Raw genomic sequence first — 22182 nt, 5'->3', positions numbered from 1 at the left:
GATCATGTGATTCTTTTCTTTCCTTTTATTTATGTGGTGGATTACGTTGATTGATTTTCTAATGTTGAACCATGCTTGCATACCTGGTATGAATCCTACTTGGTCGTGGTGTATTATTTTTTTGATATGATGCTGAATTCTGTTGGCTAGAATTTTGTGGGGGGTGTGAAAGCGTATATCGCCAATTACCAGTTGTTTTGTCACCCGCCTGAAGCTCCGTGAGGCTGCTTTCTCGTACCCCGTTTGCTGGTCTCCGATAGGAGTCCAAGATGGCGGATCCGTGCTGCGTTAGCTGGTAGGGGACCTCTGCATGAATCTCTCCTCGCTCACCGTTCTTTGTCAGTTTTCTCACTCCATTTGGTGCTTGGCTTAGTTCTTTATCTCTTCATTTGATGTTTTAGGGTTTCAGGAGTGTTGTATTCTTTGTTTGGCTTAGTTTTTCGTATCTTTGCTGTGGAGGGGAGCTTCTGCCTAGAGCGCCATTTTGCCAGAACCCTAAAAAGAAATCTTTGAGTATATCATGGAGCTTCTAGGAAGTGAATTATTTGTAAAGAGAAAGAATTTTTTAATGCAATTTTTCTAAAATTCCAGTGTTCTGATACTGGATTTTGATAGCTGTTTTTATATCTTAAACTTGTAAGATTGACTGCTGATTTTGAGTATTTCAACTCGCCTTTTTTCAACTCTCCTTAAGATAATTGTAGTTCTAGAGAGAATATTCTAGAAGAGGAAATCCTTTATTTTACCTTCATACCTATTGTCACTTATTTTCTTTTTATTAATACTTTGTGTGTTTAAGTTCTAACTGCATGAAAGCTTTTGTCTTTTTTTTTAAACAATGAGAATTTAATTTGAGCATGTTAGTGTTTCTATCTTATATTTAGCTTTAAAACATTAGATACTTATTAAAAGGATTTGTCTCTAGCTAGATGTAGTTGATGACATGAGAACAAATAAACCATCTTCTTAGGATTCCTGGAGGTTCAGCTGGGGTCTTTCTCATAGATGAAGCTGGATGGGAGAAAGACCATTTCTCCAGAGGGAGATTGTAGCTTGCTTAGGAGTGCCCAGCTGGTGGCATTTTCCACTAGCTTCATTTGGGCTGTGTAAAATATCTCACCTCTCCCTTTCAGTATATATAGTATCATTTTATTTTGTGAAAAAGACTGGATATTAGTAAGAAATACTGTCCACAAATAAAATTTTAAGTTCTATATTAATATTACCAATATAAAATGTTCTCTTTCTGTTAACCCCTAGGATTCCTGTGACTTTTTTTTTTTAAAAGTAAAATTCATGTTTTTCTTTATTTAGACTGTAACTGTGGTAAACACATAAAATGCACTGATTTTTGAGAAATGTTGATAAAATTAAACAGAATGAAAAATGTAGAATCCATTGATTATAAACACCAGAAAAGAAATTTCTCGTATGTGAATTTTAAAACTAATTATCAGGTGAAAAGTGCAATACTATTGTTGGTATACAAATCCAAGTTAGGTAACCCAGCTTCCTCCATGAAAATTTTCCATGTGGTGTTAGTAATGAATTACTCAACAGTTTTGCAGGCAGAGATGCTTAATTGCCTTAATTTGTTATCCCCTGAAAGTAGTTTTGTTTTTCTTTTAAGTTCAAAATTTAGAATGGCAGTGATATGCAATTTATTTTCAGATATTGTTCTAGAATCCTATAGAATGGTTTAAAAGACTTGTCTTTAATTAAAAGAGCTATATACGCTTAGTAAAAATCCATGTTAGTTGAGGAATTGATTCTTTTTGAAGGGAAGCGGCAAGTTTTTCTTGTACGGGTAAATGTCACTCTATTCATATCTTCGCTTAGCTGCCAGTCAGGACTTGTACTGTTCCACTAGGTTGACATAGAAATGCAGTTAACTGTCATCTCAACTCAAACTGTTGACGGTTTCATTTGAAGGTTTTCAAGATTATTAAAATTTAACAAAAATTATTGATTTGCTTCTTATTAACACTTGGTTGTTTATGATGGAAGTTCAGACTTCATGAAAGCCTTTTTTTTTGGTCTAAATTTAAAAAAAAATTAAAATGAAATTTCCTATTAAATTACTCGACTTAAATTTTTGTTTTAATTTAAAATGCAATATATAGTCCGCAGCAGTAGAATAGTGTCCATGAATTGTATATTTGAGTCACTTTCCATTTCTTTGTCTGCAGCAAAGGGGAAAAATTTAAAAATTCACCTTTAGCCTGCTTTTAACTTAACATAAAAGATACCTGTCAGAAAAGCATGAAATGGTACATCAAGTGGCTAATATTGGAATTTTCATTTTATTTATGGTTTTTCAAGCCTAGCACGAATGCTTCAGTGACCTGTGTTGTGAAAATATTAATTTTTTTGTATTTATGTGAGAGAAATTGTTTCATTTTGACTTATAAATAAGACGGGCAAACCTTATTTACAGTAACTTTATCTAGTGGTCCGTGGATGAGTGCTTTTATGCAAAATAGTCGAGAGGCTAGAATTAACTTTTCACATTGGATGCACATTTGATGTCCAGAGTTGAGCAACATGTAGCATCTTATTATACAGACTAACACTCAGGATTCAATTTGTATTTGACAGATTTATTTCAGAATTCACACATCACCCCTGCCACATTTAGTGTTAACTTTGTAATAATTTCTATTTCTTGCTTGTAGATACATAAGCAGAAGTGTTTATTTGTTGCTTTTTGTAACTTTCTCTTTTCAGGTTTCTTTAAACGTGGTTAATTAGGTATTTCATATTGACAACAGGTCTCTTTTTGACTTTAACAGGTTTTTGGGTTGGGTTGATTATCATTAGGTGCCTTTTTAAAGAAATATGTAGGTCTTTTGGGTAACTGTGCTTGTTAAACTTATTTCTGTTGTTACTCATGTTTAAAGTTATTCTTGGAAAGTTAATGACAGGTGGACCATCTTTGATTTTAATGCTCTGTTACTAAATAAGTAACTAATAACTTGTGTATACTTGGGGAAGAAAATTTAAGACAACTCATCAGTAGACATGGAATACAGATTTTTTTAAAAATTAGATTTATTGCTTTTCAAGTTTTATTCCTACTGTGATAGCTAGCCTCCACAATGGCCCCCAGTGATCCTTGCCACCTATTACTCATGTCCTTGTGTTACCCTCTTTGACGCTGAATCAGGGATGGACTGTATGAGCAATAGAATATAACAGAAGTGACTTCTAAGGGTGTGGCTTCTAAGGTGAGGTCATATAAAACATTATGGCTTCCACCTTGCTTTCCCTTGGACCACTCACCCTGGGGGAAGCCATCTGCAATGCCCTGAGGACATTCAAGTACCTTATGAAGAGGTCCATGAAGTGAAGAACTAAAGCCTGTACCAACTGCCAGCACCAACTTGCCAACCATTTGAGTGACCATCTTTAAAACACACTCTTGTTCTAGTCAGGCCTTCAAATGATGGCAGCCCCAGCTGACATCTTGTCTGCAATCTCATGAGAGACCCTGAGTCTGAGCCACCCACCTAATCTGCTCCTAAATGGATTGAGATAATAAATATTTATTGTTGTTTTAGGGTAGTAAGTTTTGGCATAATTGGTTATGCAGCAGTAGATAACTAATGCACCTCCTATATAATGACTTATTTTATTTTTTAACATTTCCCATTGAGCATATGCTTTATACTTATTTGTAGATGTAAAAATGGTGGAAGCGTCCTTTGCTTATAGAACCATTTCCATAGGAGATTGGGTGGTGTGTTATACAAGGCATTGACATTGGCACATTCATAGCTTGAGTTTGAATTTTGGCTTTGCCTTCTGCCCACTATGTGTGTGTCTTAAGGAAATTACTTAAAATTTCTGACCCTCAGTGTTTACATTTGTAAAGTGAGGTCATTGTACTTAACTTCCCATTTTTTAAATTTTAAGTCAGCATAAAGTATATGATTTAAAGCCCCTAGCATAATGTTTGATACATCCATCCTTTCCCATCCTCTCCATTTATCTACAGATTGGCCCCTTTCCATGTGATGATGTAGTCGTTTGCCCCAGAGTTAAGGACCTCTGAAGGCATTTGAGTTTGCTTGTCTGTTTGGTGTGTCTTATTAGCCTTACAAACTTCAATAGACTTGGAATTTATTATTCTACAAGTCTTTTTTTTCCACTTAGTTTTCTTTTTACTATATTGTGCCTAGGTGTAATTTTCTTCTTATTTTTGGGGTTATAGAGTGAGTGTCTTGGATCTGTAGGCTGATGTCTTACCAGTTTGGGAAAATTCTAAGTTACTTCTTTAAATGTTCTTCTGCACCCCTCCTCCTTTTTTTCCTTATCTTTCTGGTACTCTAATTCAGTGTATGTTTAGAGCTTTTGATGGTGTTCCCCATGTCTCATATACACTCTTTTCTGTATTTTCTACCCATATTTCTTCTCCCAGCTTCCCTTTGGATATTTTTTGTTGACATTCCCTTAGTCCTGTCTTATGCTTTACTCATCTTCTGTTGAGCCATTCATTGAGTTTTTAATTTCAGTTATATTTGTTTTAAATTTTTTTTTTTTTACAGATTCTAATTCTCTGTTGAAATTTCTCTTTTCATTAATTTTCTTCATGTTTTCCTGTGTTTTATTGAACATACTAGTCATAATTATTTTAAAGTTCTCTGTTCTCCAACATGTGAATCACCCATTGGTCTCTTTTTATGATCTGTTTGTGTGTGTGTATGTTGTTTTGTTTTTTCCCTTTTCTTGTTTTTTTGTCATTTGGTCCTATCTCATGGCATGCTTGGTAATTTTTTATTGAATTATTGGTATCATGTGAAAAATTGTAGAGGCTCCAGTAGCTTTCTTTCTCCAGGGAGGAGTCATCTTTTCCTTTTCTAGGCAGATAGGTTTGGGAATATGTACCTTAATCCAATCAGGGATAGAACTCAGTGAAGGCTGGATTGAAGTTTTGGTTAATTCTTTTTCCTGTTTTCTGGCAAAGGAGCCCTGATGGCACAGTGGTTAAACACTCGGCTGTTAACCAAAAAGTCCGCAGTTCAAACCCACCAGCTGCTCTGCAGGAGAAAGATGTGGCAATCTGCTTCTGTAAAGATTTACAGCCTTGAACAATAACCAAAAAAGAGCAAGAGTGACAATATTAATTTCTGACAAAATAGACTTTAAAGCAAAATCCACCATAAAGGATAAGGAAGGACATTATATAATGATTAAATGATCACTACAACAGGACAATATAACCATAATAAATATATATGCATCCAATGACAGGATTCCAAAATACATAAAACAACTCTAACTGCACTGAAAAGAGAAGTAGACAGTGCCACAGTAATACTGACACTTTAGCACACCACTTTCAGTGAAGGAGAAAACATCTAGAAAGAAACTCAGTAAAGATACAGATCTAAATGCCACAATCAACCAATTTGACCTCCTAGAAATATGCAGAACACTTCACCCAACAGCAGTAAAGTATACATTCTTTTCTGACACACATGGAACATTCTCCAGTATAGACCATATAATGGAATGTTCTCTGGAATAGACCATAAACAGCAAGAAAAAAAAGTCAAATACGTGGAAACTGAATAAGACGTTGCTTAAAAACTACTGGGTAATAGAAGAAATCAAGGATGGAACAAAATTATAGAATCAAACGAGAATGAAAACACATCCTACTAAAACCTTTGGGACGCAGCGAAAGCAATGCTTAGAGGTCAATTTATAGCAATAAATGCATGCTTTCAAAAAAAAAGAAAGGGCAAAAATCAAAACATTAACCCTACAACTTGAACAAACAGAAAAAGAGCAGCAAAATAAACCCTCAGGCACCAGGAGAAAGGAAATAATAAAGATTAGAGCAAAAGTAAATGAAATAAGAACAGAAAAGCAGTTGAAACAATCAACAAGACCAAAAGTTCATTCTTTGAAAAGGTCAAAAAATCGACAAACCATTGGCCAAACTGACAGAAGGAAAACCGGAGGGGAAGCAAATAACCCAAATAAGACATGAGATAGGAGATATCACAACAGAGCCACCTGAAATAAAAAGATCATAACAGAATACTATGAAGAATTGTACTCCAACAAATTTGAAAACCTAGAGGAAATGGACAAATTTCTAGAAACATACTACCTACCTAAACTAACAGACTGAAGTTGAAAAACTGAGCAGACCTATAACAAAAGAAGAAATTGAAGAGGTTAAAAAAAAAAAAAAAACAAAACCCTGTCCCAGACTGTGTCACTGGAGAATTCTGCCAAACTTGCAGAGAAGAGCTCACATCAATACTACTCAAACTATTTCAGAGCATAGAAGAGGAAGGAATACTCCCGAATTCATTCTATGAAGCCAGGATAACCCTGATACCAAAGCCAGACAAAGACACTACAAAAAAAGAAAACTACAGACCAGTATGCTTCATGAATATAGTCGCAAAAATTAGCAACAAAATTCTAGCCAATAGAATTCAACAGTGTATCAAAAACATAATACATCATGACACAGTGGGATTCATACCAGATATGCAATCATGGTTCAACATTAGAAAATCAATCAACTAATCCACCACATAAATAAAACTAAAGAACAAAAAATAATTTGATCATCGCAATCAATGCAGAAAAGGCATTTGACAAATTCCAACACCCATTCCTGATAAAAACTCTCAGCAAAATAGGAATAGAAAGGAAATTCCTCGGCATAATAAAGGGCATTTATCCAAAACCAACAGCCAACATTTTTCTCAGTGGAGAAAGACTGAAAGCATTGCCCTTGAGAATGGGAACCAGACAAGGATGTCCTTTATCACCACACTTATTCAACATCATGCTGGAAGTCCTAGCTAGAACAATAAGGCAAGAAAAAGAAATAAAGAGCATACAGATTGGTAGAGAAGAGGTAAAACTATCCCTATTTGCAGATGATATGACCCCGTAGATAGAAAACCCCAAAGATTCCACAAGAAAGCCACAGGAACTAATAGAAGATTTCAGCAAAATAGCAGGATATAAGATTAACATACAAAAATCAGTTGGATTTCTCTATACCAACAAAGAGAACTTCAAAAAGGAAATCACCAAATCAATACCATTTATAATAGCCCCCCCACAAAAGATAAAATACTTAGGAATATATCTAACCAGGGGTGTAAAAGACCTATACAGAGAAAAATTCAAAACATTACTGCAGGAAACCAAAAGAGACCTACATAATGGGAAAACATACCATGCTTATGGATAGGAAAACTCAACATTGTGAAAATATCAATACTACCCAAAGCAATCTAGAGATATAATGCCGTTCTGATCCACATTTCAACAGCATTCTTTAACGACTTTAGATGGAAAGGGAAGAGGCCCCAGATAAGTAAAACATTATTGAAGAAAAAGAACAAACTGGGAGACCTCACACTACCTGATTTTAGAACCTATTATACAGTCACAGTATTGAAAACAGCCTAGTACTGGTACAACAACAGACACATAGACCAGTCGAACAGAATTGAGAACCCAGACATAAATCCATCCACCTATGAGCAGCTGATACTTGACAGAGAGCCAAAATCCATTAGATAGGGAAAAGACAGACTCTTGAACAAATGGTGCTGGCATAACTGGATGTCCATCTGTAAAAGAATGAAACAAGATCCATACCTCACACCATACACAAAAACTAACTCAAAATGGATCAAATACCTAAGTATAAAGCCTAAAATGGTAAAGATCATGGAAGAAAAATTAGGGATGGTGCTAGGGACCCTAATACATACATAAATACAATACAAACTGTAACTAACAGTGCACAGACACCAGAAGAGAAACTATATAACTGAGCACTCCTAAAAATTTAACACTTATGCTCACCAAAAGACTTCACCAGAAGAGTAAAAACAGAACCTACAGACGGGGAAAAATTTTTTGGCTATGACATATCTGACAAGGGTCTCATTTCTAAAATCTACAAAATACTTCAACACCTCAACAACAAAAAAACAAATAATCCAGTTAAACAATGGGCAAAGGATATGAACAGATACTTTACCAAAGAAGACATTCAAGTGGCTAACAGACTCATGAGGAAATGCTCGTGATCATTAGCCATTAACCAAACAAAACCCCAAATCCGTTGCTGTCAAGTCGCTTCTGACTCATAGCGACCCTATAGGAGAGAGTAGAACTGCCACATAGCGTTTCCAGTGAGTGGCTGGTGGATTCGAACTACTGACCTTTTGGTTAGCAGCCATAGCACTTAACCACTACACCACCAGGGTTTCCCATTAGCCGTTAGAGAAATGCAAATCGAAACTACAATAAGATACCATCCCGTCCTGACAATATCGGTGCTAATCCAAAAAAAAAAAAAAACAACCCAGAAAATAATACATGTTGGAGAGCTTGAGGAGAGACTTGAAGTCTTATGCATTGCTGGTGGAAATGTAAAATGGTACAACCACTATGGAAAACAATATGGCACCTCCTTAAAAAGCTAGAAATAGAAATACCATACAATCCAGCAATCCCACTCCTAGAAATATATCCTAGAGAAATAAGAGCCATCACAGGAATAGACATATGTCCTTGCAGTCCTTGCAGCACTGTTCACAGTAGCAAAAAGATGGAAATAACCTAAGTGGCCATTAGCAGATGAATGGATAAACAAATTAGGGTACATACACATAATGGAATACTGCACAATGGTAAAGAACAGTGATTAATCCATGAGACATCTCACAGCATGGATGAATTTGGAGGGTATTACGCTGAGTGAAATAAAGCAAATCACAAAAGGACAAATATTGTATGAGACCATTATTATAAGAACTGAGGAAAAGGTTTACACACACAAAAAAACATTCTTTGGTGGTTATGAGGGTGAGAAGGGATGGGGAAGGGAAATCACTAACTAGATAGTAGACAAGGGTCAACTCTGGCGAAGGGAAAGACAATACACAGTATAGGGGAGGGCAGCACAAGTTGACCAATGCAAAGTCATAGAAGTTTCTTAGACATATCCAAACAATTTGAAAGACTGAGTTGCAGGGACTGGGGCCTGGGGACCATAGTCTTGGGGGACATCTAGGTAAATTGACATAACATTGTTCCTAAAGAAAAATGTTCTACATCCTACTTTGTTGAGTAGCCTCTGGTGTCTTCAGAGCTTGTGAGCGGCTGAGTTACAGCTATTGGTCCCATCCTGTCCTGAGTAAAGGAACATGAAGAAAACCAAAGATACAAGGAAAATATTAGCCCAAGAAATAAAGGACCACATGAACCAGAGCCTCCACCATCCTGAGCCCAGAATAACTAGATTGCACCCGGCTACCACCACCAACTGCTCTGACAGGGATCACAACAGAGAGTCCCAGACAGAGTAGAAGAAAAATGTAGAACAAAATTCAAATTCACTAAAAAAGACCAGACTTACTGGTCTGACAGAGACTGAGGAACCCCAGAGACTATAGCCCTCGGACGCTCTGCTAACTCAGAACTGAAATCATTCCCAAAGCCCACTTTTCAGACAAAGATTAGAAAGGCTTATAAAACAAACAGTAACACACGTGAGGAACGTGCTTGTTAGTTCAATCAAATATATGAGCCCAAATGGGCAAGTTCTGCTCAAGAGCAAAATGAGAATGCGGGAAGGGGCATGAACTAGATGAATGGACACCAGGAACCCAGGGTGGAAAGGCGGAGAGTGCTGTTACGTTCTTAGGATTGCAATCAATGTCACAAAATAGTATATGTATAAATTTTTGAATAAGAAACTACCACTTGAGCTGTAAACTTTCACCTAAAGCATAGTAAAATTAAAAAAAAAAAAAAAAAAGATTTACAACCTTGGAAACCCCATAGGGCAGTTCTGCTGTCCTATAAGGGTGGCTATAAGTTGAAATTGACATCAGTGAGTTTGATTTTGGTTGAGTTCTCTGGCAACTAGGAATTCCAGTTCAGAGCTTTTCATATTCTTTAGCACCCCATTTTCGGATGACTCCTGAACTCTAATCCTTATCAGCACATCAAGACAGCTGATCTGGTTTTGGGGGCTTTCCATTTAGCTTCTTAGCCCCACACCTCATGTAGCTTTAGAAATTTTCAGTGTTTTACAAGGAAAACTGACTTTAACGGGCTCACTTTTGTGCCTCTGTCTTCCACTGGGATGTTGGCCCCTCAAGTCTCCAGTTTTGTTGCTCCATCCTTACAAGCACCAAAAGGTTTCCTGTTTTCTCTGCCCTCCAGCAGTGTCCTCTTATTCAGCCACAGCTTGGATTCCCAGCCTCTTGCCCGGCACCCAGAGTTGGTAAATGCCTCCAGGGAGAAAGTGGCTACAGAATGCCAGCTCTCCTCTTCTTGATATCTCTACTACCCTGGATCTTGGTCTTTCTAGCTCTCGTTTTCTCAGCAGCTCTTTGATGCCTTTAGACAGATGATACTGTATATTTCTCCAAGTCTTTCTAGTTGTTTTGGGCAGGAGCATTGATATGCCTCAAGCTGCCGTAGTGTTAGCTGGAAGGTAGAAACTATACGATTATTTTGGAAGGAAATGTCAATGAAAAGATTATTTTTGTGACCTTCTGTTTGGCTACTTTATCTTATCACAGCTTTCCATATATACAGTTTTTTTTCTTTACTTATTACTTATTGATGTAATAAAATCTTCTTATGAATCATCATTGTAATTTTACAACTACACTTGATCTATTAATTCATGACCATTAGAATCAATTTCACTCTTTTTTATGTGGGGTCCCCATGAGTTGGAGTCAACCAACAACAACAACTAGAATCCATATTGATTACTTTTTCCGTAACTATGAGGATTAAGAATGTCTTATGATATTGTATGAAACTGTGAGGGTGACATAAAGTTACTGATACTACATATAAAATGATTAAGACATTTTTAATGAATAATAGGTTTATATGAGAGTAAACAATACACTTCCTAGCATTAAATAAGTAATGATTGTATATGGCTTATCAGTTACTTAAAATAAACATTGACACATTTTTATTGGAAGGGTGAGTATACATTCTGCTTTGTATACAATCTCCAATTTTCTTGCACTTTGATTTTTCTAAATTATATTTTTCTAATTAAAATTCTAATTAGATTTTCTCAAATCTGACAAAATTATTTGTAATCTTGAAATACAAGATTTATGTTTTTTGGACGTTCATTGTTTTTCTGACACCGCTATGAGTATATGTCCATGAGGTCTCACAGTGACAAGTATTTTGCCCACGTACCTTTTAAGAGCATATGTCTGCATGGTGGGCCAGATAATTTTGTATTTTCTCTAACATGCCAAAGTTGATCATTTTAACAGTACGTATACTCCTCTTTTCAACTTTTAAATTAATTCTACCAGTGAAATTGTAGTAGATGGTACACCCAGTTGGAAAAACAAAACGTGAAGATCTTAACCTTTAGCTATGTTGTTGTTGTTACTTACTGTTGAGTTGATCATAATTAATGGTGACCGGTAGTTAATAACAAGATCATTGAGGGAACCATCTCTGGAACCATCTCTGGTTCCCCCTTGAGAAGCGCATTTGCATCTTTGGCTATTTCAGGTAAATGTATGATGCCTGTCATTATCTCTGCATTTTGTGCAGGAGGAAGAGAGTGAAGAGGAACCTAAACTGAAGTATGAAAGGCTTTCCAACGGTGTAACTGAAATTCTTCAGAAGGATGCAGCTAGCTGCATGACAGTCCATGACAAGGTAAAGTAGCACTGTGAGAGTATTCCTCTGTAAGTGGTTTGTGTTCTGAGTTTGTTTGTACTTTGCTTTTGGTGGTGTTTTTTTTTTTTTTTTAAACTGTCATTGTATCTCCTTGCTTCCCTCCTCCTCTTCTTCCTCACCAACAAAAAACAAATTAACAGCTTAAAATATTACCTATATGTTTACTTGGAGCGCTGGTGGGGTAGTGGTTAAAAACTTGACTGCTAATCAAAAGGTTGGCGGTTCGAATCCACCAGCCTCTCCTTGGAAACACTATGAGGCAGTTCTCCTCTGTCCTGTAGGGTTTCTGTGAGTTGGAATCGACTAAACAGCAACGGGTTATATGTGTACATACCCACACACACATAACACACTCCAAGGGTGTAATAAGTAGAATATAGACAATAAGTAGAATTTAGACAATGATAGATGGGAAAGGTTGATAGCAAGTGGTTTTTGGAAAAACTATCACTTACTCTTTAAATCATAAGTGTGTTAGGGAAGCGTTAAGATTAGAAGTGGAGAGCAAAGTTGGCCTGCCTGGAGATCAAACTTTATTAACTCTATACTTAAACCGCGCTGGATGAAGAGCCTGATGGTTTGCAAAGGTAATCAAGGTAACTTGTAGAACATGCACTCTTAATCTAAGGTCCATGTTTCTATTTAGGAAGATTGTGATCCAGTTGAGAGTATTATGGCTCTTAATTCTGGTCCTAGCTCTCCCACTCATTGACTCTTTCCAGGGAAGTGACATCAATTCCTGGAACTTATTTCCTCATGTGTAATTGATGACTTCCTGCTCTAATGTTTGAATACTGTAAATCCTGTTTGAAAGATAGATGATATAATACAGCTGACTAAATTTGAAAACTACTACCTTTCATTTCTTTTGTGGTATTCAAAGGACTGCTTATCACCTCTTCTGCTTATTTACTTACACAAAGTCATTCGAGTAAAATCAGTTGTGCTAGTGAACAATTTGGAGAGATGAATGATTTGGAGAGATTGATTGGGTGCCTAATCTGATAATTTATAAAACAAATCAAGTTTTCATAATCAAACATGAAGGGAGCTAATTAAATTATACTTATTCTTTGACCATTCTGAATTTTAAGTGCTTCCATGCTTAAAAACAAAATATTCAACAGTTACAAAAGCTCTAGCTTTAATGGCTAGAAGTAGATTCGGATTTAAAGGAGTTGCATTTATGCTCTGTCGCATTTGCGGCTTTTTAAAAAATTTTGTTTTAAGTCATCAGAACATTAGCAAATGAAAGTATGACTGACTCATCCATAATTTTAGTAGTTAAATAAATTTTTAGGGACTATGATTTTTTTTTGAAGAGCACATAATGTTATTTCTAAAAGAGAGTAGCAATAATTAAATGAAATTTTTTACTGAACTTTTTTTTTTTCAAAACTCGTCTAAAGCAATGTAGTTATAGGCTGAAACTTCATAAAATCAAAATAATAATTGTATATTTCCTTTCTATCTTAAATATTAAATGAATAAAACTGATAATTTGACCAAAAAAAAAAAAAGGAAATGAATTTGGGTAAAGTTCCTTGCATAAAACTTTTAAAACGTCCATAAAATAAATTGGAATAATAAGTTAAAAAATGACCTTTCCAGAGGTGTTGGAGAATGACACGGTATTAAAGCCATTTTAAGAGTCTGTGCTCCTTTAGTCTTCTAACATACTAAATACAGTATTTATGAGGAAAATCAATACTGTTGGATACTTGTGGGTGCAGCGAGTTTTAAAGACCCATTCTTTTACAGAGATAGCCTCAGAACAAAGTAGAGCATTGTTTGTTTTTAGTTAGTATTATGTGGAATTTTTCTATTTAAATATTGTCAGAATGTCACTCTGGAGAAAAATTTTAACCATTTGAGTCTTCTATTTCTGATTAGAATGCCTTTTTTTCCCCCTTTTGGTGGAAACATTCCTGTTTGGTTTAAATATTCAGACTAATTTCCCCCCAGAATTACCTTTTCCCTTTCTCCTCCCAGTGCTGAAGCCTCCTGCTTCCACCAGGCTTACTGTCTACCCTGGATGACTAATCATCATGGCACCTGGTGTACTCAAGCAGGCCTGTGCAGTGGAATCGTCATACCTAGTTATGTCTGCACACCTAATGTTTTATTAACCAGTATTGATTTTTTACCCAGGGGACTTTTTCCTTCCTGAAAAAAGGCAACCTTGCAGGAGTGAAAGGCATTGCAGGGGATGAATTTGTAATGAACCCCTTCTTTCCCTGTTTGTGACTCTTCTTTAATGTGGCTACATATTTTAAGTGCATGCACTGAAATTTCATTTTTAGCAATTCCATTTTGATAAATCCTTTTAAATCTTGGCTTTCTATAAGGTTATTTTTTAAAGATTTCACTGCTTGACTGAAATGCTTAGTAGTGCCTGTAAATTTGAGCATTTCATTATAGGTTGCAATGAAGCATGCTCACATGCAGTGAAATACAGAGAATTTGGGACTATCTGAGTAATTATCAAACTTAAAAAAAAAAAAAGAAGAAAAATCTCATGTCACATTTCAGATAGCTCTAAAGTTTCTTCTGGTTTGTTTAGGGTAAGCACAAAGAATTAAAGAAACAGTGGGAGTTATGAACCTATTTTTTAGCATAAAAGGAATGTATAGCTCAGCAGTTATTTTGTGCCAGGAATAAATATTTTTGCATTAGTATATAAACATTTTCATTCAATATTATTATAAATTAACTTTTATAAAAGCATTTTAAAGCTAACTTAAGTACCTCTGAGATTTTTCATTCCTCAATATGCCATGGACTTTCCATTCTAGAAAATAATATTGTTGTTTGTGTGTGCATGTGTGCAATATATAAATGATAGCACAGATTTACACATTTTTGCCATAAATTAGGGGGAGTTTCTTAATCATTCCCTTCTGACTTTGAGTTCAGCTGTACGTTGGTGGTGCTTTCACAGCTGCATTTTTAATTTACTGCCTCAGTCCATCGGGCATTGTGTACAGACTGCATATCCACTATTAGTTGTCAGTAGATGAGGGTCCTCATGAGTCATTCTGACAGCCAGCTTGCATTATCACAATAAAATAGGCTTCTGGCACTGTTCTGTTTCAGCAAAGCTAGGAACAAGTCTTCTCCAAAGAACGTGCGCCTTCTAAGACGTTACAAATCATTCACACATTTAGCATCTTGACTTTGAAACTAGTGTTACTACTAATTATGTATTAATGCTGTATTAATATTCTGGTCCCCCTGTTTTTCTTTCAGTTTTTGGCATTGGGCACACATTATGGCAAGGTTTATTTACTTGATGTCCAGGGGAACATCACTCAGAAGTTTGATGTAGTAAGTATCCAGTTTAAAATAATTTATAAGCTAGAGTTTATGCTAAAAATTGGTGTTTTTTAGTATTTATTTTATCGACGTGTTTTAATGACATAAAGAAAGGATCTTTATCAATTAAATCAGGGTACCTAAGAGTAGAAAGGAGCCCTGGTGGTGCAATGGTTAAGTGCTCAGTTGCTAACTGAAAGGTCAGTGGTTTGAGCCCACCAGCCACTCTGTGGGAAAAAGATGTGGCAGTTGGCTTCTGTAAAGATTACAGCCTTGGGAGTGACGGAGCAAGATGGCAAAGTGAATGGATGCTCCCATTTACTTCTCCAGCAGCTAACTCACTGAAGAAGAAATAAAAACAAGCACAGACTGAGATCTCAGAACTCTAGACAGCAGCTGAGGTGTTGGAGAGTCAAAATAAGTCTAGAAGCAAGGGAGAGGAGGAGAGGGGACAGCACAGAAGCTGGGAGAGCTTACCCACTAACATTGGGAGCATTGCTCATTGCAGCCATTTTGGGACGGAGCTGGGAAACATCCCAAACAGGGAACACAGAGAGGGAGCTGATACGCGGAAGCTGTTTTTTAAGACAGCACAGATTGACTGTGGGTGTTTGCGGGCTGCTCAATTGGGAGAGGGCGAAGGGAGACTGTGGCATTGTGAGGAATTACTGTTGAATCTTGCTGATACCTGAGACAGACAGGCACTAGGACTGGGAGGAAATGCAAGGGCAGCAGGGTGAGGAGAATACTTTAAACTGACAGGCGACACAAAGGGAAGCAGCTGGCTCCCTGCCTTCAGTGGGACACCATGGGAGAGCCTGTGCAGGGATGCCTGTGAGGAAAAGGCACAGAGAGCCCCTCACCTTTGCCACAGGAAAGTTTAGCCCCGCTGCTTACATCATGTCTGCGACCAGATAACCCCAGCCTCCTGTGCATATATATTGAATTCCAGAGGTCAAGCATCTAGAACTGCTGAGTCAGCACTGGAAAAAACCTTAGTATAAGAGTGCTGTCTAGTGGTTCTCAGGAGTAGATAGCAAGCTCACTGCTGCTGGTTTGATTCTGACTTATAGAGAATTTATGGGGGGGAGTGGAGCAGCCCCATGGGATTCCCAAGGCTGTATTTGTGGAGGCAAGCTGCCACATCTTTCTCCCACATAGCAGCTGGTGAGTGCGGGCCTCAGCTTTTTGGTTGGCAGCCGGGCGCTTGACTGCTGTGATACCAAGGTGCTGAATCAGAAAATTTTCCCACAAAAACCAGAATAAAAAATTTAAAGTAAAGAAAAAAAAAAGATAAAAAATGGCTAAGTTGAACTGAGAATAGTAGAACACAAAATCACAAGAGAAGAAGGACCAATCAAAAGTAAAACATGAAGAAGAAGTTTCTCCTACGGAGGCCATACTAATGCAACAAATTGATAATTTTCTGAGTATGGTGCTAAATATGTTTAAAGAAAGTATAAAACATATAGAAAACAAAGTAGTGGTGATCAGGAAACAAATGGAGGTACCAACAAGGACACTCAGCAAGGAAATTGAAAACTACTGGAACTGAAGAATAAAGCAACTGATTAGAAAAAGCGAGAGAAACACTCAACAATAGGGTTAAACAGACAGAAGATAGTATAATTGAACTAGAAGACAAAATAACTTGTCAAGTCTCAAGAGAAACAAGAGAAAAGAACAAAGAAAAGTAAACAACTCCAAAAGGAAATAAGGGATTCAATTAAGAAATCTAACGTTAGAATTATTAGAATCCCAGAGCACCATGACAATGATAAAGGCATAGGAACAACTTTCCAAGAGATAGTCAGAATTTCCCTGACCTGAATAGAGAACTAAGCCTACAAATACAGTAAGCTACACAAAGCCCAACAGGGTTGTATCCTTTCACCATACTTATTCTATCTGAATGCTGAAAAACAATCCAAGAAACTGGACTACATGAAGTACATGGCATCAGGATTGGAGGTAGACTCATTAACAACCTGTGATATGCAGATGACATAACCTTGCTTGCTGAAAGTGAAGAGGACTTGAAGCACTTACTGATGAAGATCAAAGACCACAGCCTTCATTATGGATTATACGTCAACATAAAGAAAACAAAAATCCTCACAAATGGACCAATAAGCAACATGATGATAAATGGAGAAAAGATTGAAGTTGTCAAGGATTTCATTTTACTTGATCCATACTCAACACCCATGGAAGCAGTAGTCAAGAAGTCAAATGACGTTTTGCATTGGGCAAATCAGCTGCAAAAGACCTCTTTAAAGTGTTAAAAAGCAAAAGATGTCACCTTGAAGACTAAGGTGCGCCTGACCTAAACCATAGTATTTTCAGTTGCCTCATATGAATGCAAAAGCTGGACAATGAATAAGGAAGACCGAAGAAGAATGGATGCCTTTGAATTATAGTGTTGACAAAGAGTATTGAATATATCATGGACTGCCAGAAGACTGAACAAATCTATCTTGGAAGAAGTACAGCCAGAATGCTCCTTGGAAGCAAGGATGGCGAGACTTTGTCTCACATTCTTTGGAGATGTTATCAGGAGGGACCAGTCCCTGGAGAAGGACATCACGCTTGGTAAAGTAGATGGTCAGTGAAAAAGAGGAAGACCCTCAATGAGATGTGCTGACAAAGTGGCTGCAACAATGGGCTCAAGCATAACAACGATTGTGAGGATGGCACAGGACCAGGCAGTGTTTCTTTCTCTTGTACATAGGGTCGCTATGAGTGAGAGCCAACTCAACAGTACCTAACACCACCAACAACAACATGAACCCCAATCAGAGGAGACACAAAAAAGATAAACTCCATGTCATATCCTAATAAAATTCTTGAAAATCAAAGACAGAATTCTGAAAGCAGCAAGAGAAAAATGCGATATAACATACCAAGGGTCTTTCATAAGAATCAGTGCAGATTTCTCCCCAGAAACTCTAGAGGCCAGAAGACAATGAAGTGACATATATAAAATACTGAACGAAAGCAATTGCCAACCAAGAATCCTTTACCCAGCAAAGTTGTCATTCACAAATGAGGGGGAAATCAAGAAATTTCCAAACAAACAGAAGCTCTGGGAATTTGCCATTACTAGACCAGTTTTGCAAGTATTACTCAAGGGAGCACTCTAAATGGAAAGGCAAGATCATTAAATAAAATGTCTATACTTAGGGAAAACAATAAATAAAAAACAAGAGAGACAGAGAGAGAGAGATCTCTAAAAAATGCAACAACACAGGCAATTATAAGGACCAAGTATATGATATTTTTGGAGAATAAACTGAATAATTAAATCCCACAAACCATACATCAAGTTTGTGAGAAATAAACGCAAAGTAAACTTATTGAATATAGGTTTTATATTGATATTAATGGGAATACACCGACAGAAATTGAGGAGGGAGGAGCATATCAAGAATAGATTTATTATGTTAAGGTTGTATGTTAATTGTTGTTCATATATTAAACATTGTTGCAATAGTAAGTGGTGTAATACATGTGCTAATCACTAAGAAATCACCAAGAAAAAACATTTGGAAGAAAAGAAGGAAGAAAACAAAAAGGCTCATCACAAGAAGGCAGCCAGATACAAACAGAAACAGAAAAAAATCAGGGAAAAAAAAAATTAAAAACACTCAAAAAAACAAATAGCAAAAATCAATAAGGTAGACACTTCATTTTCAGTAATAACCTTAAAGGTAAAGTGTCTAAATGCCCCATGGAAAAGGTAGAGAGTGGCAAAATGGATTAAAAAAAAACATAATCTATCCTTTTGCTGTCTACAAGAAATGCAGCTTAGACATAAGGACACAAACAGACTGAAAATACAAGGATGGAGAAAAATACACCAAGCAACCATTAAACAACAACAACAACAAAAAAGCAGGGATGGCCATACTGGTAACAGATAAAATAGACTTTAAATCAAAATTTATTACAAGAGATAAAGAAGGACATTACATAATAATAAAAGGGTCAGTACAGCAAGAAGACATAACAATAATCAATGTATATCTACCTAATAGTAATGCATCAAAATACATGAAACAATTACTAATATGAAAAGAGAAATGGACAACTCCACAATAATAGTAGGGGACTTCAACATACCACTTTCAGTTATAGAGAGAGTGTCTAAAAGAAGATCACTAAAGACATTGTGAATTTAAATAGAACTGTAAGCCAGTTAGAGCTAATGGACATATATAGAACATTTAACCTAGCATCAGAACAGCACACATTTGTCACCAGCACACATGAATCATTTACCAGAATAGGCCATATGCTAGGGCATAAAACAAGTCTCAACAAATTTAAAAAGACTGAAGTCATACAAAGCATCTTCTCTGACCATAACAGTATGAAGCTAGAAATCAACAACAGGAAAAATAGGAGAATAAATAAATATATGATAACCAAGTAATATACTACTGGCAAACTATTGGGTCATAGGAGAAATAAAAAATGAGATTAAATATTCCTAGAATCAAACAGAAATGAAAACACAACATATCAAAACCTTTGGGACACAGCAAAAGCAGTACTCAGAGGGAAATTCATAGCAATAAATGAATACCTTAAAAAAGAAGAAAGATCCAAAATCATCATGAACAAAGAGAAAAGGAAGAGCAAAAGAAGCCAGAAACTACCAGTAAACAGAAAGTAATAAAGATCAGGGCAGAAACAAATGAAATAGAAAAATAATAGGAAGAATCGGTAAAACCAGAAGTTGGTTCTTTGAAAGGACCAATAAAACAGACAAACCACTGGCTAGACCGACAAAAAAACCAGAAGAGGCAAATAACCAAAAGTAAGAAATGAAATTGGTGACGTTACAACCCATCCAACAGAGTTAAAGATCATAACTATGAAGAATTGTACTGCAACAAATTTGAAAACCTAGATGAAACTGATAAATTCCTAGAAATACACTACCTACCCAAACTAACACAAAAGGGTAGAAAATTAAAACAGACTCATTACAAAAGAAGAGATTGAAGATGTCATTAAAAAACTCTCAAAATAAATAAAGCCCAGGACCAGATGGCTACGCTGGAGAATTCTCCCAAACATTTGGAGAAGAATTGACACCAGTCCTACTCAGTCTCTTCAAAAACATAGAAGAGGAAGGGATACTGCAGTACTGTTTTTATGAAGTCAGCATAACCCTGATACCTAAACCAGGCAAAGACATCACAAAAAAGAAAGTTACAGACCAATATCCTTTATGAACATAGATGCAAAAAATTTCAACAAAATTCTAGCCAACAGACATCAGCCACATAATGAAAAAAAATCATATTCCATGATCAAGTGGGATTCATATCAGGATTAAAAAGATGGCTCAACATTAGAAAATCAATCAGTGTAATCCACCACATAAATAAACCAAAGGAAAAGAACCATATGATCATATCTAGTCAATGCAGAAAAGGCATTTGATGAAATTCAACACCCTTCCCTGATAAAAACTCTCCGAAAAATAGAAATAGAAGGGAAATTCTTCAACATAATTAAGGGCGTATATGCCAAACCAACTGCCAACGTTATACTCAATGGATGAAGTCTTTGAGAGCCTTCACTCTGAGAACAGGAGTGAGGCAAGGATTCCCATTATCAGCACTCTTATTCAACATTGTACTGGAGGTACTAGCCAGAGCAATAAGAAAAGAAAGAAAAATAAAAGGTATCCAGATCAAAAAAGAAGAAGTAAAAGTATCTCTATTTGCAGATGACATGATCCTGTACACAGAAGACCATAAAGATTCCACAAGAAAACTGCTGGAATAGAAGAATTTAGCAACGTTGCAGAGTACAAGATCAACACAAAAATCACTTGGGTTCCTCTACATTAATAAAGACTACTCTAAAAAAGGAATGAAGAGAACAATACCATTTATAATTATGTGTTATAGATTATGGATTTATAGGTGGTTTGATAACTTTGGTGACATCTATGCACAGAAGTGGCTAAGAAAACATACTCAGATTTCAGGATGCTTTTCTTATTGAGAGTCAAGTGTCATACTTACAGAATGCTATAATATCTGACCCTCTAGTAGTAATTACATTTGGACACATACCTCCTAAATATTTAAAATTTAGAATATTTCTTCACTCAATGGAATTACGCTGGAATCCTACATATTCCAAAGTCAGTGTTGAAATAATTTTAACTCTTTGAAACGTGACTCTGAACTGGAGAGTAGATAGTGGCATAATTGTCAGAAAAGCCTGTGGACTTCACTCTGTAGTATAGGAGGCTCTCAATTCTTGTGGTTCTTTCTTTGGGAGCCAGTGTGTATGGAAAGTAAGCACTTTAAAAGTGTTGTCAACAGTGGATACTAACAGGAGGAGTGATTTAGGTTTGCAGGTAGGTGATGAGGAACCCATAGGAAGTGAAATTTGAGGTGAATTTTGAAGGATGAGTATTTTTCAGGTTGCTGGAGTGAGGCTGGACAGGATGGTATATTCTTCCTGTGATAACAAAAAATTCACAAAGGGGCAAGGGACATTTATCACAGACTTATTTATATATGTATTTTGTTTCTCCTCCAGTAACTTGAGAAGTAGAGAGGAAAGGATGGATGGTGAGATGCATTAGAATTAGACATTCCTTTGGCAGGTTTGGCAGAAGGACTGAAGGAAGAGAAGGTGACTGACTTTGGAGGTCAGGCTGTTTAGGTAACTAAGTGAAAGCAGAAGGATAATGTCATGGGTCAGAAGGCAGGGATTTTATATATGGGTAAGGTAAGAGTATCTGTGTATACAGTTGAATAACAAATAATTTATACATTAAATTTGTTTTGTTAATAACAGACTTTTTAGTCTCTGGGAACCCCGACAGAGTATGTTTCAAAGTAATATTATATACTTCTTTCTTAAACAAGCTCTGCTTTTCTGTTTAAATAGTTTTGCTTTATTAGCCTTCTCTGGAAATTATTTCTTTAGCTACAATTCCAAGTTTTTTTCGTTTAATAGAATCATGACAGGGCACATATTTTTCATTTAATAGAATCATGATAATTAGAGTAGATGGGAACGGAAAGGATATTTTGTTCATTTGTCTATCCAAGACATGAACTTCTTCATCAGCGTTCTTGTCATTTGGTTGCTCAGTCC

At 36.3% G+C, this 22182-nt stretch overlaps 1 protein-coding gene across 3 annotated transcripts in view; it reads left to right on the top strand.

Annotated features, from left to right (window-relative positions):
• VPS41 (VPS41 subunit of HOPS complex) overlaps positions 1 to 22182 on the top strand; it is a 282612-nt gene that overhangs the window by 52140 nt on the left and 208290 nt on the right. For all 3 annotated transcript variants that reach the window (XM_023738305.1, XM_023738307.1, XM_004383951.3), the window contains exons 3-4: positions 11605 to 11712; positions 14983 to 15060. In XM_023738305.1, coding sequence (XP_023594073.1) covers positions 11605 to 11712; positions 14983 to 15060 — 186 coding nt within the window. The remainder of the gene's footprint in view (positions 1 to 11604; positions 11713 to 14982; positions 15061 to 22182) is intronic.

The sequence above is a fragment of the Trichechus manatus genome, unplaced genomic scaffold, assembly GCF_000243295.1.
Source record: "Trichechus manatus latirostris isolate Lorelei unplaced genomic scaffold, TriManLat1.0 scaffold00114, whole genome shotgun sequence".
Taxonomy (NCBI): domain Eukaryota; kingdom Metazoa; phylum Chordata; class Mammalia; order Sirenia; family Trichechidae; genus Trichechus; species Trichechus manatus.
Note: the sequence above shows the minus strand (reverse complement) of the source record. Positions and strands in the feature narration are given on the sequence as shown.